Raw genomic sequence first — 13,061 nt, 5'->3', positions numbered from 1 at the left:
CCGACGCAATGCATTATGGTTAGATTTTTGTCCGACTTCAGCCGGCATTGCAGAACGTCACCACGCCTCACCATGTCACATGGTACAAAAACCTCGCGAGGGCAAGACGACTTAAGACAGTTCGTGCAGCGCCTCTCAGTCTGCTGCACAAACTGGAATCGCCTCCGTGACGACACACCTTTGCCCTTATTGGCTGAAGATTTTAGTCATACGCAAGACGATTGTATCCCAAGAAGTTCCAATGCATTATCTGCTATTTCTCCTGAAAAGCATATAAAGCAGTGAGAACTGGTTTTCTGTTAATTTACCTGGTAAAATAAAGTTTAAATAAATGACATAAATGCTTTAATAGTACACGTAAGTTAGTTGTTTTGTTGCTAGTTACTGTAATGTTGTGCTGCTTTATTTGTTTAATCGTCTATAGTCTGTGAAGAAGCCATTCAAGTAAGAATTGCATTGTACTCTGTACATGACAATAAAAACTTTGAATAAATGAGGGATTAATAAATGTATTAGATTTTTTTTACACCGGGCCACTATACACAATAGTTTATTTGTTTTCACTGCTAACAGTTGGGATCAGGGGTACTTATTGTAAAAGAAGTAATATGCATGCAGGTGATATTTGTGTAGATTTATCTACACCCTTCTGGCAGTGCTGCCATTGCAGTCAGGTCTCGCACAATTCGAGGAGTAGAAGTCCGACTTGACAGCAGTCAGTTTATACTCCACCCCTGCAGCCGCCGGCAGATGGCGCTCCACGTCACGTCAGCTGCAGACAGCTGCCCAAGTTGAACGCACCCATTGAAGTCCAGTGAAGCTGCACTTCGGTGGGTTTCTATGAGAAAAAAAAACGTTAGACGACCTGCGATAAATTATTGGTGATTCTGAACGAACTAGCCATGAAGTCTAACACGTTCTAGCAGGCTTTTTGTAATAGCAATGTAAATATGACCGTACATATTTGACAAAAATTTTCGTCACACTTTAGAGGAGGCTTTGGTCAAATCCGTCTGCTAAATAAACGTAAATGTAGTATTGCATGGCGATTCTTGTTATACCTCTGAAATGTGTATGGTGGATACAACTGTAACCGGTTACGATAAAATATCGCTGCATCGCCCACCGCCACCAACATTAGTACAGAGTCTAATCGGATAGAAGTGGAAGTGGTATTGCCCATCCTACGCAGCAGTGGCAGCGCGTGCTCCCCACGTGGGCTGTGGGATCACGTGTCACCTGTCTGCGGGGTAGCCAGCAGTTTGGTTTGGACTGGAAGGTAATATATATTCGGTTAAGAATGTCCTCACAAAATATCGTACGTTACGTACGAAGCAGAAGCGCATCTTCGGTTCCATACAGGATGTCGGGTTACCGTCCTTATGAAGTTAATCATCCAGTGAATGCTGGATTATCTGCATGTGTAGCTATGTTAATATATAGTTGTGGATTTTATGAACTTCCTTTATTTTTTTTTATTATAAATGTACATATTATCTATGACACGTATTATTTGTGACGGTTTATACTTACATATGTATGTCGTTGGTTTAGTCTGTACTTTTTGGTTCCGCCACAAAGGTGCCTACTTGAGTGTTGTAGGGGTGGCAGCAATCAGCGATGCATTTTTTTTTTTTTGAGTTTCAGCACCAATTCCCGTCAGAATCCGCTTGGATTTGGCGGTGGTAAGATCTGCAGTTCAGCTCTCCGCCAACATTAACCCAAAAACTTGATAATTAGTAAATCCTATTGTTTTAATTATTAAAATAAAATCTCCTTTAGTAGTGTTGATTATATCCCCCACGTTATAATTTATCAATATATCGGAAAGGAACTTCTGTAAAATTTGTAATAAACTTTTTCCTTTTCCCTCGATTAGTGTAATTTGAGGAGATGCTGTCGCGGACTGCTCCGTTTATTTTAAGAAGGTTATTAATTGTGTTCGAGAGGTGTTATTGTTTAACATGGTGTTTTGGCTGTAAATTATAGCTACGCAGGACTAAACAGCATTTAGATGGAATTTCTAATTACGTCTCATTTGGTTATAGGGACGTTTTGTGTTTATTTCATTCTGTATGAATATTATATTTTGAATATACTTTCTGTTGCACACCTCCCTATTGCGCTATGTACAATTCTCGTGAGAATCTGCTTGAATTTGTCGCTGGAAATAAACTCCGGCCTTCACAACTGCTACTGGCTGCCTTTTGGGGTCGAATCGCCGGTCGCTACACGTGCATGGCGGTAGCGGGCGTGGCGGGGATTCTACGTGCTTCATACGGTTAGAAATTACGTTCCCGCTGTCGGTGCCGCTTGTAACTGAAGTGGTGTCTGTGCTGTTAAAATTCTGATTAATAAGTTAGTGTCTAATAAGATGAAATGAATAGTTAAGACCGCTGCGCGCGAGGAATTACGTACAAACCCGTTTTAAAATTTAAGTCCTGAGATATGAACAGACACGCTGGGTCCCGCAATACCTGGCTTATTTTAATACTGTTTTGACCGTGTTGATGTGTAACCTACATATTTTGCAATTGATTTTTTTTTTCTGTATTTAGTGGGATATATACATACACACGTGTATACACACATTCTGCTATTTCATTATGTAACGCTATGTGTGTACTTTTATTTTATTTAAGCAATTTTTGCCTTTTCTCTAGTTATATATTTTTTTCCCTTTAGCTTACCTGGCTATTGCACTAGTTCTGTGTTTTAAGTGAATGAGGCATATTTTGGTAATATCGCGACAGCTCGGTGCGACATGCGCTCTGCGGAGGCTGGCGGACTGTTACAAGTCGCTGTGAGTGAGCGGGGTGAGAAATGAACGTTGCCGCCGGCATTAGTGGCGCCTAAACTACTACTTTCTTGCTACCAAATTCTGCCTCCCTTGCCAGGATGAGCCGTCGACCAAGAAACCACGCCGCGTTTTTGCCTCTCCCTTCCAGCCGAAGGAGCATGAAGAGCTTCCTATTTTGTCCTTCTATTTTGTTTTAGCATTAGGGTACCCAGCGAAGAATATTTTCTTTTTTTTTTTGATTCACGAAAGAACTATTATTTTTTTTAAGTTAATTATTGAAAGAATACATGATTTTGTTCTGGGTTTTATGTGCTGAGATTTTATGTCAAATAAATTTGGTAATTGGACTATTTTTTATATATATTATATATATATATATATATATATATATAAGTTATGAAGAAAGACATATTGTGTCCATATCACATTTCTTTCAAAACCCCCAGTGCCTGGACTCATTGCGCTCTCTGTTTCGACCAGTGTAAGAGGCGTGCCAAGATGCTGGCTGGGAACATGAACAACACATTTCCACAGGCGCATCCCAAAGCGCCAAAAAACCCCACAATCAACTCTGTGTCCCAGCAGCGAGAGCAGGGGACCCTGGAGCCACAGGCACTCTGCAGCAGCATGCCCAGGGTCCCCTGGGGCAGTCTCAGCGCTGGTATGGCGTTTACAGCTGTGTGGTCTGGGCCATAAACTGACACACACCTCAGTTCTATTCTTACCCTGTCTCACGTATGGTTATTGTATGTCTGAACTTTGCCATCCTCCAGGACTGGAGCTAAATACAGAGAACAAAACTGCTTCAGTCACAGGAAACGGTTGTGCTGTGAGTAGCGTCTCTGTGTCGACACCTTTCTGGGCTTTGCAGGCTCATAATGCCCTATAAATATCTGTGTTGCCGGTTGACCCAGTCACAACCCCACTAGCTGTCTTTCCTCCCGCAGAAGATCTGCATGGGGGTCTCTCCCACCATCATCGCTGCCAGTCTCCTGAAGCTGTGTAACTTTTGCGCCCAACAAGGTCAGCTCATTCTCACACTGAAGCAGTGCTCTCAGTGTGGTCATCTTATGGTCATAGTGAAGCAGTGCTTTGTTTCGTCAGCTCAGGCTTACACTGAAGCAGTGCTTTCAGTGTGGTCACCTCATGGTCGCAGTGAAGCAGTGCTTTCAGTGTGGTCATCTCATGGTCGCAGTGAAGCAGTGCTTTCAGTTTCGTCAGCTCATGGTCTCACCGAAGCAGCGCTCTGTGTGGCATGTCTCACGTGCAGGGGGCTGTGAAACCCTGTGCCAATGTTTTATAACTAATCAGTACCTCTGCACCCTTCACACAACATGTTAGCCTGGGCTGGTGGATGGTAAGGTGAGTTATTCTGTATGGTTTCTTTTTCTATGCCCATTGATTCTTTTAAAGTTGTGAGGTTCTTGGCAGACTGTCAGGGGGCCTCCGATTAGTTCTTGTCACATTGTTGATTTCACCAGTTTGCTGTTTACAGGGAACCTCCGCTGCATGCGGTGTAAGAGGGTGCACTACTGCTCCGTGACATGCCAGACCAAGGACTGGGCCGCACACCGGCATGTGTGCAAGCCAGACACGCCAGAGCGATCCCCATGGTAACCAGGCAGACGTCTGGATTTAACCCTCTGTGCCACAGGCTGTGATAACACAGGTTTAACTCTACCCATCTGAGCCAGAGCCCTTGATAACACAGGTTTAATTTCTTTTGAAAGTGAGGAACCCCAGGAGCTGCTAGCCTCACCTAGCACAGCTAGTTCCAGGAGCCTGCTTCCCAAGGTAAGGGGCTCTTTCACAGTGACCTGATGCGGGGCTGCTTTGCTGTGTAAGGGCCACATCGTATGGCATGCTTCCCACAGGGTGATGCAGGGGTGGCCAGTCCCCTGCAGAAACTCTACCTGCATGACTTCCCCAAGAATGAGATACGAGGAGCACAGTTTCAGGTTCATTTGCTTTCTTACCGGTGTAAATCACATGAGGGTTACCTCTGATTGATTAACTGAATCTTGCTCTCAGTGGGCTTCTGTAATCAAATAATCAGCTCTTGTGTTTAGGCCACTGTAGTGGAGTTCAGGAACCCTGGGAAGTTCTTCATGCACATCGAGTCAAAGGCTGTGATGGAGTCCCTGCGGAGCGTGACGGTGGCGTTGCAGAAGATGTATGTGGGCTCGACGGGCACGGAGTACATGCCAGACTGCGGAGAGGCCTGTGCCGTGATGTACTCCCAGGATCGAGTGAGGACACACCCATCTGGCCTCTCTTTGCATCTCATTGGCTCAGTAGCTTCTCCTTTCCTAATGCGATTCTGGAGTGCCCTCTAGAGATGCCTTTGTGAACTATGTATATATGAATTCTCCTAAAGCTGGGATAGTACCAGGGTCATAGCTGTGGAATGTCTCAGAAGCTGTTCCCCCCCCCCCCCCCCCCCCCCAGAACTGGTATAGAGGTGTGGTGCGGTCCGTGGACATCTCTCAGAAAACCGCCATGATTTTCTACATGGATTACGGCAATGAGGAGGCTGTGCCATTGGACAGGATCAGACCGCTGGCCTCCTGTGTGGATCGCATCCCACCATGCGTGAGTAAAGCCCCCTTTAGATACTTACACTGCATGAAGAAGCTGCCGTGGGAATCCCAGTTCGCCGCCTCCCACTCCCCCGGTACATCCATAGTGCTTGCAGTCTTCCTGGTGGAGAGTATCACCTGTTTTGGGGCTGGGTCTAGTGGTGATACACACAGTGCTGTGCTGCTGTGTGCAGGCAGTCCAGTGTCAGGTAGCGGGTGTTACTGCGGTGATGAGCGGCTGGCCGGAGGAGTGCAGCATCATCGTCAGGCAGCTGGTGGCAGGGAAGAGCCTGGCTGTGACTGTGGTGGACACACTGGACGGGGGCGCCTGGGCAGTAGATATGGAGCTGACCGCCGTTGGTAAGGCAGAGCAGGTCCTTCGGGGTGAGAAAATATGGACGGCATTGAAAAGCAGACGCTGGCCGTGGGCTGAAACTCCGCTCCCACAGGCAGCAAGCTCAGCATGTTTCTGGTGGAAAACGGCTATGCTACCATGGAGCCGCGAAGCCAAGACATCGGTAAGGGCGCCCCCTGTCTTCTGGGCAGGGATGTGACGGTACACTGTATTTCACTGCGTACCTTGGCTTTGAAGTCATGGTTTGGTACGTTTTCATACAGCAGGGTAAAAGAAACACAAGTTACTCTTCTTTTTCCTTATGAACCGGTGGTTTACTGAACAGACTATGACCATCTTAAATGAAAGGCCTGTCAATACTGCTGCAACCTACTGATAGAGTAACATTACTTAAAAGGAAATCCAAATAAATATTCTCTCAAGTAAATAAAAATAAGATTAATGTCCATTAAGGTGCACCTTTAGAAAATTAACTGTACCCGATTATGCACTGTTCATTTTAGCAGCTTTCAGCTCCATATATGAACTGTGCAACACAGGTATTGTCTTCCATAATGCAAAGCACTACCTGTGCTGTATTCACCTTCAGCTTCACATCGCGACGTAGTGGTGCGGCTTCTCCCGCCCCTTTCTGAATGTGGCTCGGGGGAAACATGCAAAGGTTCCCCATTTGCTGCATTCGTTCGGTACATATGCATGCTGTACTTACAATCTTCGGTACAGATACGTTTGCCGTTTCACTCCCACTGCTTGACTTTGACTGACTTTGAGCTAAGTGGCTGGTTTTTCACACATTTATGCAGTTAAATATTTTCTGAGGCAGAGTAATGGACCTTAATGCAAGTTAAGTAAGCAGTTTTATCTAAGGCCAATTCATACTTCATGTTTCCGCATGTGGTTTCTGTTGCGGATGAAGGAATATGTCGTAAAATTAGGGTTTGGCTGCAGACAGCTGCTGTCTGTGCATGTGTAGCCCAGGGTTTTATGTCTAGCAAAAACCTTGTACATCCGTGCACATCGACTACACCTGTGCAAGGTAATTGATTAGGTATCTCCAGTAGATGGCAGTGTGGACTTTTACAGATCAGCAGTCAGCCATGAAAGAATACAGGAAGAATAGTTGTAGTTATGGTGAGCAGCTGTATGAGGAGGGTCGGATGTACTCGCATATCTAATTTTTCATACTGTCCAGACATTATATGCTATTTTAGACTAACAACACTACTCTGGCATTTTGAAATCTTGGCAATAAAATTCACCAAGCGGGGGGGGCCAGCCTGACAGCACATGCGAAAGAGTGAAATATGCACTGGGCTTAAGCAGTGCCCAGCCTGACAGCACATGCGGAAGACTGAAGTATGCACTGGGCTTAAGCAGTGCCCAGCCTGACAGCACATGCGGAAGACTGAAGTATGCACTGGGCTTAAGCAGTGCCCAGCCTGACAGCACATGCGGAAGTGTGAAGTATGCACTGGGCTTAAGCAGTGCCCAGCCTGACAGCACATGCGGAAGACTGAAGTATGCACTGGGCTTAAGCAGTGCCCAGCCTGACAGCACATGCGGAAGTGTGAAGTATGCACTGGGCTTAAGCAGTGCCCAGCCTGACAGCACATGCGGAAGACTGAAGTATGCACTGGGCTTAAGCAGTGCCCAGCCTGACAGCACATGCGGAAGACTGAAGTATGCACTGGGCTTAAGCAGTGCCCAGCCTGACAGCACATGCGGAAGACTGAAGTATGCACTGGGCTTAAGCAGTGCCCAGCCTGACAGCACATGCGGAAGACTGAAGTATGCACTGGGCTTAAGCAGTGCGCAGCCTGATTCCACGGTCCTGGGTTGTCGTTCATGGTCACGACCCTTCTGACTGTCTATTCCAGACTCCATTCTATCTGCTGCTCTGGACAACTTCAAGAAATCTTCAGCTGGCAAGAAGGAGGAAAACGGAGTCTTGCCCCCCCAGCCCGCTGACACAGGGCGTGGGGGACGTCTTTTCTGTCGTAGTTACCCACCTGCAGTCCCCCGACGACCTCATATGCCAGAAGCTGGACAATGCTGGTCAGTATTGCTCTGTCACCCAGGGGTCGCCACAGTTGTGCTGGTTTTGGTGTGACAGGGTAGGTCGGCTGCTGCAGGTGCGATCCAGGAGCTGCAGCAGGCCCTGCGGGAGCACTGCATGCGGACGGCCGCCGACCCGGATTTCCGGCCCGCCCCCGGCTCTGTCTGCTGCTGCCGCTTCTCAGGTGAGGCCTTCCCAAGGTGGCCCGGCTCCTAACTCAATCCCAGCCTGGCCCTTGAGCCCCGACTGAGAGTCTGCATCTCTCAGAGGACAGCCAGTGGTACCGAGCCAAGGTTCTGGGTTACTCCACGGAGCAGCGCATCTGTGTGGGCTACATCGACTTCGGCAACTCGGAGGAGGTGGATCTGGACCAGCTGCGGCCAATTGGGCCTGAGCTCCTCAAGCTGCCCACACAGGCCATCCCCTGCTCCCTGGCAGGTCTGACTCCAACCCTGACCCCCCAACCCCCAGCTCCACTGCCAGTGCCCTTCATTCTCCTCGGAGGGGATTCAGCTTTCGATTTCTCCTTCCTGGGCCCTTGCAGGTGTGAAGCCGATGTCAGACACCTGGACCGAGGCGTCTGTCGTGATGCTGAGGAAAATTGTCTGCAACCGCTTTCTACAGATGAAGGTCCTGGGAGAGAGGGGCAGCACCGCACTCGTGTCCCTCCTGGATGAGGGCAGCGACCCCGCGATGGGGGTGGCCGAGGTGCTGGTCAACACCGGATACGCCCTCTGCGACAGTGGAGAGCACGTTCCAGGCCAGGATGACAAGGCTCCCAGCTCTCCTGGTAGTTTAAAGCTCTTAATGTGGGCATGCTTGTGTTTTGATTGACAATGGCAGCAGCCTATGGAGTCTCAGCATTGGGCGTGACTGTGTTTTGATTGATAATGGCAGTGGCCTATGGAGTCTCAGCATTGGGCGTGCCTGTGTTTTGATTGACAGCAGCAGTCAAGCCCGAGGAGGAGTTGCGGTGGACAAATGCAGAGCTGCCTGCTGACGGAGAGCTGGTGGATGTCACGGTCACCGTGATAGAGAGCCCCACAGAGTTCTTCTGCCACCGAAGCAGCTCCCAAGGTGCTGTCTGGGTATTTGTGCTAGAGTACAGGGGCCAGATTTGGTAGCTGCAAGGTCGCTAACGGAGCTTTGGGCTGTTGACTTGGCTTCCAGGCACTCGCACCCTGGCATCGCTGATGGCTGACTTGGAAAAGCACAGTCAGAGCAGTGACGCCGTCCTGGTGGCCAGTGTGGGACGGCCCTGCTGTGCCCAGTTCCCAGGTGCTGTAAGATCTTTGCCCCCTCCCTCATGTGGGAGAGCCGAGCCAAGCCCTGGGTGCAATCCCTGAGTACATGACCTGTCATAAACACTGCATTGAAATGTTGCCCATAGCTGATTATGTATCAGCCTGCAGTGTTCATACTGGACTGTCACTGGTTCCATGTGGCACAGGCGATAGGTTCTGGTACCGGGCCATGGTCCAAAGCATGTTGCCAGATGGGAAGGTGGAGGTGTTCTTTGTGGACTATGGGAACACCTGTGTTGTGGACTGGGCCGACCTCAGGAGCATCCACCCTGAACACCTGAAGGTTCCCTTTCAGGCCCTGCGGTGCTGGCTTGCAGGTTTGGGTCTGTCTGTCGTCTGTCTTGGTCTGTCTGTATGTGTGTGTCTGTCTATGTGCATGTGTGTGTGTCTTGGTGCGTGTGTGTGTGTATGCACGGGTTCTCAGGATGCACTGTAATTTGGCACCTGAAAAACCAGGTGTCACTTCTGTAAAAAGCTCAAGAAAAAAGATTGCGTGAGGTAGGATGGTTTGCGTGATTGAGGTTTATTGCAAAAAGGAACTGAACTGGGAATTCGGGAACTTGAGGGGTCTTGGAGTCAGCCAGTGTTTATGCCATAAAATCACCTTCTTTACCTCCCCCAACCCAGGTGTGGAGCCCCTGGGGAGACAGTGGTCGGCCAAGGCTCTGCAGAAGTTCCAGGCCTTCTGTGTGGGCACCCATCTGAAGGGTAGGGCTCTTCACATCACCGAGAGGGGCTATGGCATGGAGCTGCTGCACGATGGTCTCAGTATTGCCGCCCTGCTGGTGACCGAGGGGCTGGCCAGTTCCACCCCTGGGAGTGGGCTCTCTGGCACCTCAGGTGAGCAGCCCTCGTTGGACCCATCTCTGGCGGTGCGGGTTCTAGGTGTGCCCATGTTACGTGCTGATAGCCGCACGTCGGTGTGTCTGACCCGTGTGAGCAGACAAGGGCTCGGGCCAAAGCGACGCTGCTGCGGTCCCGCTGGGCGCCTCCTTCCCCACGGCCTGGCAGACGGCAAAGCTGCAGCAGAACGTGACGTTTCAGGCGCGTGTGGCTGGGGTGCTGAGCCCCGGGCACTTCTACCTGCTGGACGAGACTGAGGGTGAGAACAGGCACACAGACACACATGCACACAATGGCACATTAATGTCACTGTCTGAAATCATCTGGTTATCTGCCAGCAGTAAGTGCAGAGAAACTCCATACCCTGATGGGGACCCTGCAGGAGCACTGCAGCCGCCGTCCACAAGACCTTCCTGCTCTGCCTGAGCCGGGGGCAGCCTGCTGTGCCCAATTCTCAGGTAGGGCATGTCCTCTTACTGAGTGACCAGTGACTGCAGAGTTGGGGGGGGGTGCCCCTTGTGTCACAGTAGAGACCAGTGTGCAGAGTGGTGTGTAGCTCACTGGGTTAGGAAGCTGTTTCTGTGGTCAGAAGGTAGAGTGATGTCAGCGTTGCCCCCCTGAGCAAGGCCCTTACCCCCAGTTGCATTTGTGCCGTTGTGTTATGGCGACGCTCCAGTCGGTCTGCGGGGGGGGAAACAGCGTGAATATATTCCGCACGAGTAAAGCTGAGAGGAGCAGCTGGAGCTGTAATGAGACTGGGCTGCTGGTCCTCAGAGACCCATAATTCCCTCCTCCGCTGCAATAACCCGCAATTCTAGAAAGCTACTAATTTTATGTCTGTCTTGAGATAACAGTACTTGGTGTCTGGGACCCCTGGGCTCATGCTATGGGGAGGGGAGGGGAGTGTGCTGAAGGGGGAGGGCATTCCTGAGGGGAATTTATCAAATGATCAGTGTTATAAATAAACATCTGTGTGTCGTGCCAGTCTCAGCCATCCAGTGTTTAACATCTTTGATATGACTGACTGACTGTCATGTGACTGGAGTGAGGGCGTCCAGGGTGGTGTGCTGGTTCTCGGGTGTCCTTCCAGTCAGCATGGGAAAGGTTCTGTGAGAGGTCCATTTGGGTTCGCGGCCGCTGACTTCCTGTGCGACCTTAGGTGATAAGAAGTGGTACAGAGCTGTCGTCCTGGAAGTTGGTGACTCTGAGGCGAAAGTCGTTTACGCGGATTACGGGAATACTGAGCGCGTGCCGCTCTCTGGCCTCCGGCCAATCACGAGCGCCCACCTGGACCTGCCATTCCGGATCGTCCGGTGTGCACTCACAGGTGAGCAGGGGGCGGGGCTTGCACCCGGAGCGGCTTTGCGGGTTGCTCAGTAGGTGGGGGTCATGGTCTAAACCACGTTGGGCTCAGGCTGAACACGGTCCCTCCTGCAGGGATGGTGCCCTTACCCAGCCCGTGGCCTGCATCCATGAGGAGACGCTTTGAGTTGCTGCTGGATGCTCCCATCCTGGCCTGTGCCCATGGCTTTGACGGTACCTACAACCTGCTGACCATGACCAGCCATGGAGGCGAGGCTGGTGTGGATATCAACTCCGCGCTGAAGGACGGCTTGCTGGAGAAGGGGGAGGAGGAGGGGCCTGTCGCCGGTCCCAGCGATTGGGAGTCTGCCACCGCTGTTGGACCCACAGACGCAGCCCGTGTTCCCAGATGTAATGAGCCCATTCAGGTCCGGAGTCCAACTCTGCCGGATAGATCCAGTGACACCGTTCGTCATCCAGAACCTTCACCTCAGCATCCAGAGAGCGTTGGATCCGGTCTTACCCCTCCGGCACTATTACAGCAGGGTGCGTGTGTCCCTCCTGAAGCTTAGAGGAGAGAATGGAGGCTTTTCTTGCTTGTATCTTTGTGGGGTTTTCAAAATTAATTTGTATTCTTAGGCTGCCTGGATAAGGTAATGGGAAAAGATGGGGCTAAAGCTGACATCCAGCAGGAGTCTGGCAGGGAGGAAGCAGAGCTGGTCCCAGGCGTCTGCAATGGTGTGTAGGTTCAAATTTCCCGGTGCAGGCCGTGTGAACCCCCTGAGTAGGGGCAGCCTTATTAACCAGGATTGTGTCCCACAGAACCCACCCGGACTGCACTGAGCTCCTGCTGCTGTGATGATCTGAAGCAGAAGGTGAGGATGCGACTGAATATGACCGTGGTTTGAGGCTGACCGTGGTTTGAGCCTGACCGTGGTTTGAGCCTGACCGTGGTTTGAGCCTGACCGTGGGGCCGGCTCTACGGCTGTCTGTCTTTCACGTCTGGACCATGTGTTACAGGTGGACCAGATCGAAGCTCTGCTCCTGCAGTTAGTGAAGCAGATGGGCTGCTCACCAAAGCCCTGAGCACCGAATAAAGTACGTGTGCAGAGAGTCTCCACGAGGCGGGGCCTCTCAGCTCATGTCTTTGTGCTGTTCAGTGGTTCTCTTTACAGCCTTACAGTATTCTTATGTTCTTCCCACAAGTCACTGCAGTAGAAAATCTGCACCATCACTTTGTATTGTTGCTTGTATTTCTTAATCTGTTAGATTGTAATTTGCGGTTCGAGTTATTAAAAGAGCTTAAAGCTGCAATCGGTGTAGTAATTCAAAATGAAAGGTTAGCTTCTTCAGTTACCCAGTTCAGTTTTCGTATTTTAAGTTCCTGCCTGACTTCAGTTCCCTAGTGGTTCATTATTGTTGTTTTGCTGTTTGCTGTATGGCCTGCCGCCTGCCTGCCCCATTTGTAATTAGTTTTTGTTTATCCCCTTTTGTGTTTGGCTCCTCGTGGTCCTTTCTGGTTTTTGTAGTGTTCCTGGTGTTCTCTGTTTTGTTTAATAAAACCTTTGTTCTTGTGAGCCACAAGTGGGTCGTCCACATTTCTGTCTGTACCCTGCATCATGCCTTGGCTTTGCACCAAATGCATCCGAGCATCCAGGTCTGCGGTTTCTTGAGTTATCAAAAGAGCTTTAAGCTGCAGTCAATGTATTAATTCAGAATCAAAGTTTTGCTTTCACACAGTTACAAGCAGCACTTTGTGAGTTGAAATGTGTTACTACCAGCACCAGGACTGGGGACATTCGAAAACACTTAATGTGGAAAA

At 49.9% G+C, this 13,061-nt stretch overlaps 1 protein-coding gene across 1 annotated transcript; it reads left to right on the top strand.

Annotated features, from left to right (window-relative positions):
• Positions 1 to 2,260: 2,260 nt before the first annotated feature.
• tdrd1 (tudor domain containing 1) lies at positions 2,261 to 12,823 on the top strand. The gene is given in 27 exon segments (XM_048987641.1): positions 2,261 to 2,281; positions 3,281 to 3,461; positions 3,574 to 3,629; positions 3,748 to 3,823; positions 4,296 to 4,413; positions 4,531 to 4,594; positions 4,675 to 4,758; positions 4,870 to 5,049; positions 5,249 to 5,392; positions 5,574 to 5,739; positions 5,829 to 5,897; positions 7,612 to 7,694; positions 7,696 to 7,789; positions 7,867 to 7,974; positions 8,058 to 8,228; positions 8,335 to 8,580; positions 8,736 to 8,867; positions 8,961 to 9,068; positions 9,241 to 9,411; positions 9,722 to 9,934; positions 10,038 to 10,196; positions 10,276 to 10,395; positions 11,097 to 11,264; positions 11,375 to 11,785; positions 11,879 to 11,977; positions 12,062 to 12,114; positions 12,260 to 12,823. Coding segments are annotated over 26 exon segments (3,522 nt in total). The 5' UTR covers positions 2,261 to 2,281; positions 3,281 to 3,298; the 3' UTR covers positions 12,326 to 12,823.
• The last annotated feature ends 238 nt before the right edge of the window (positions 12,824 to 13,061 follow it).

The sequence above is a fragment of the Brienomyrus brachyistius genome, chromosome 20, assembly GCF_023856365.1.
Source record: "Brienomyrus brachyistius isolate T26 chromosome 20, BBRACH_0.4, whole genome shotgun sequence".
Taxonomy (NCBI): Eukaryota; Metazoa; Chordata; class Actinopteri; order Osteoglossiformes; family Mormyridae; genus Brienomyrus; species Brienomyrus brachyistius.
This window is presented reverse-complemented; position numbering and strand designations above follow the sequence as displayed.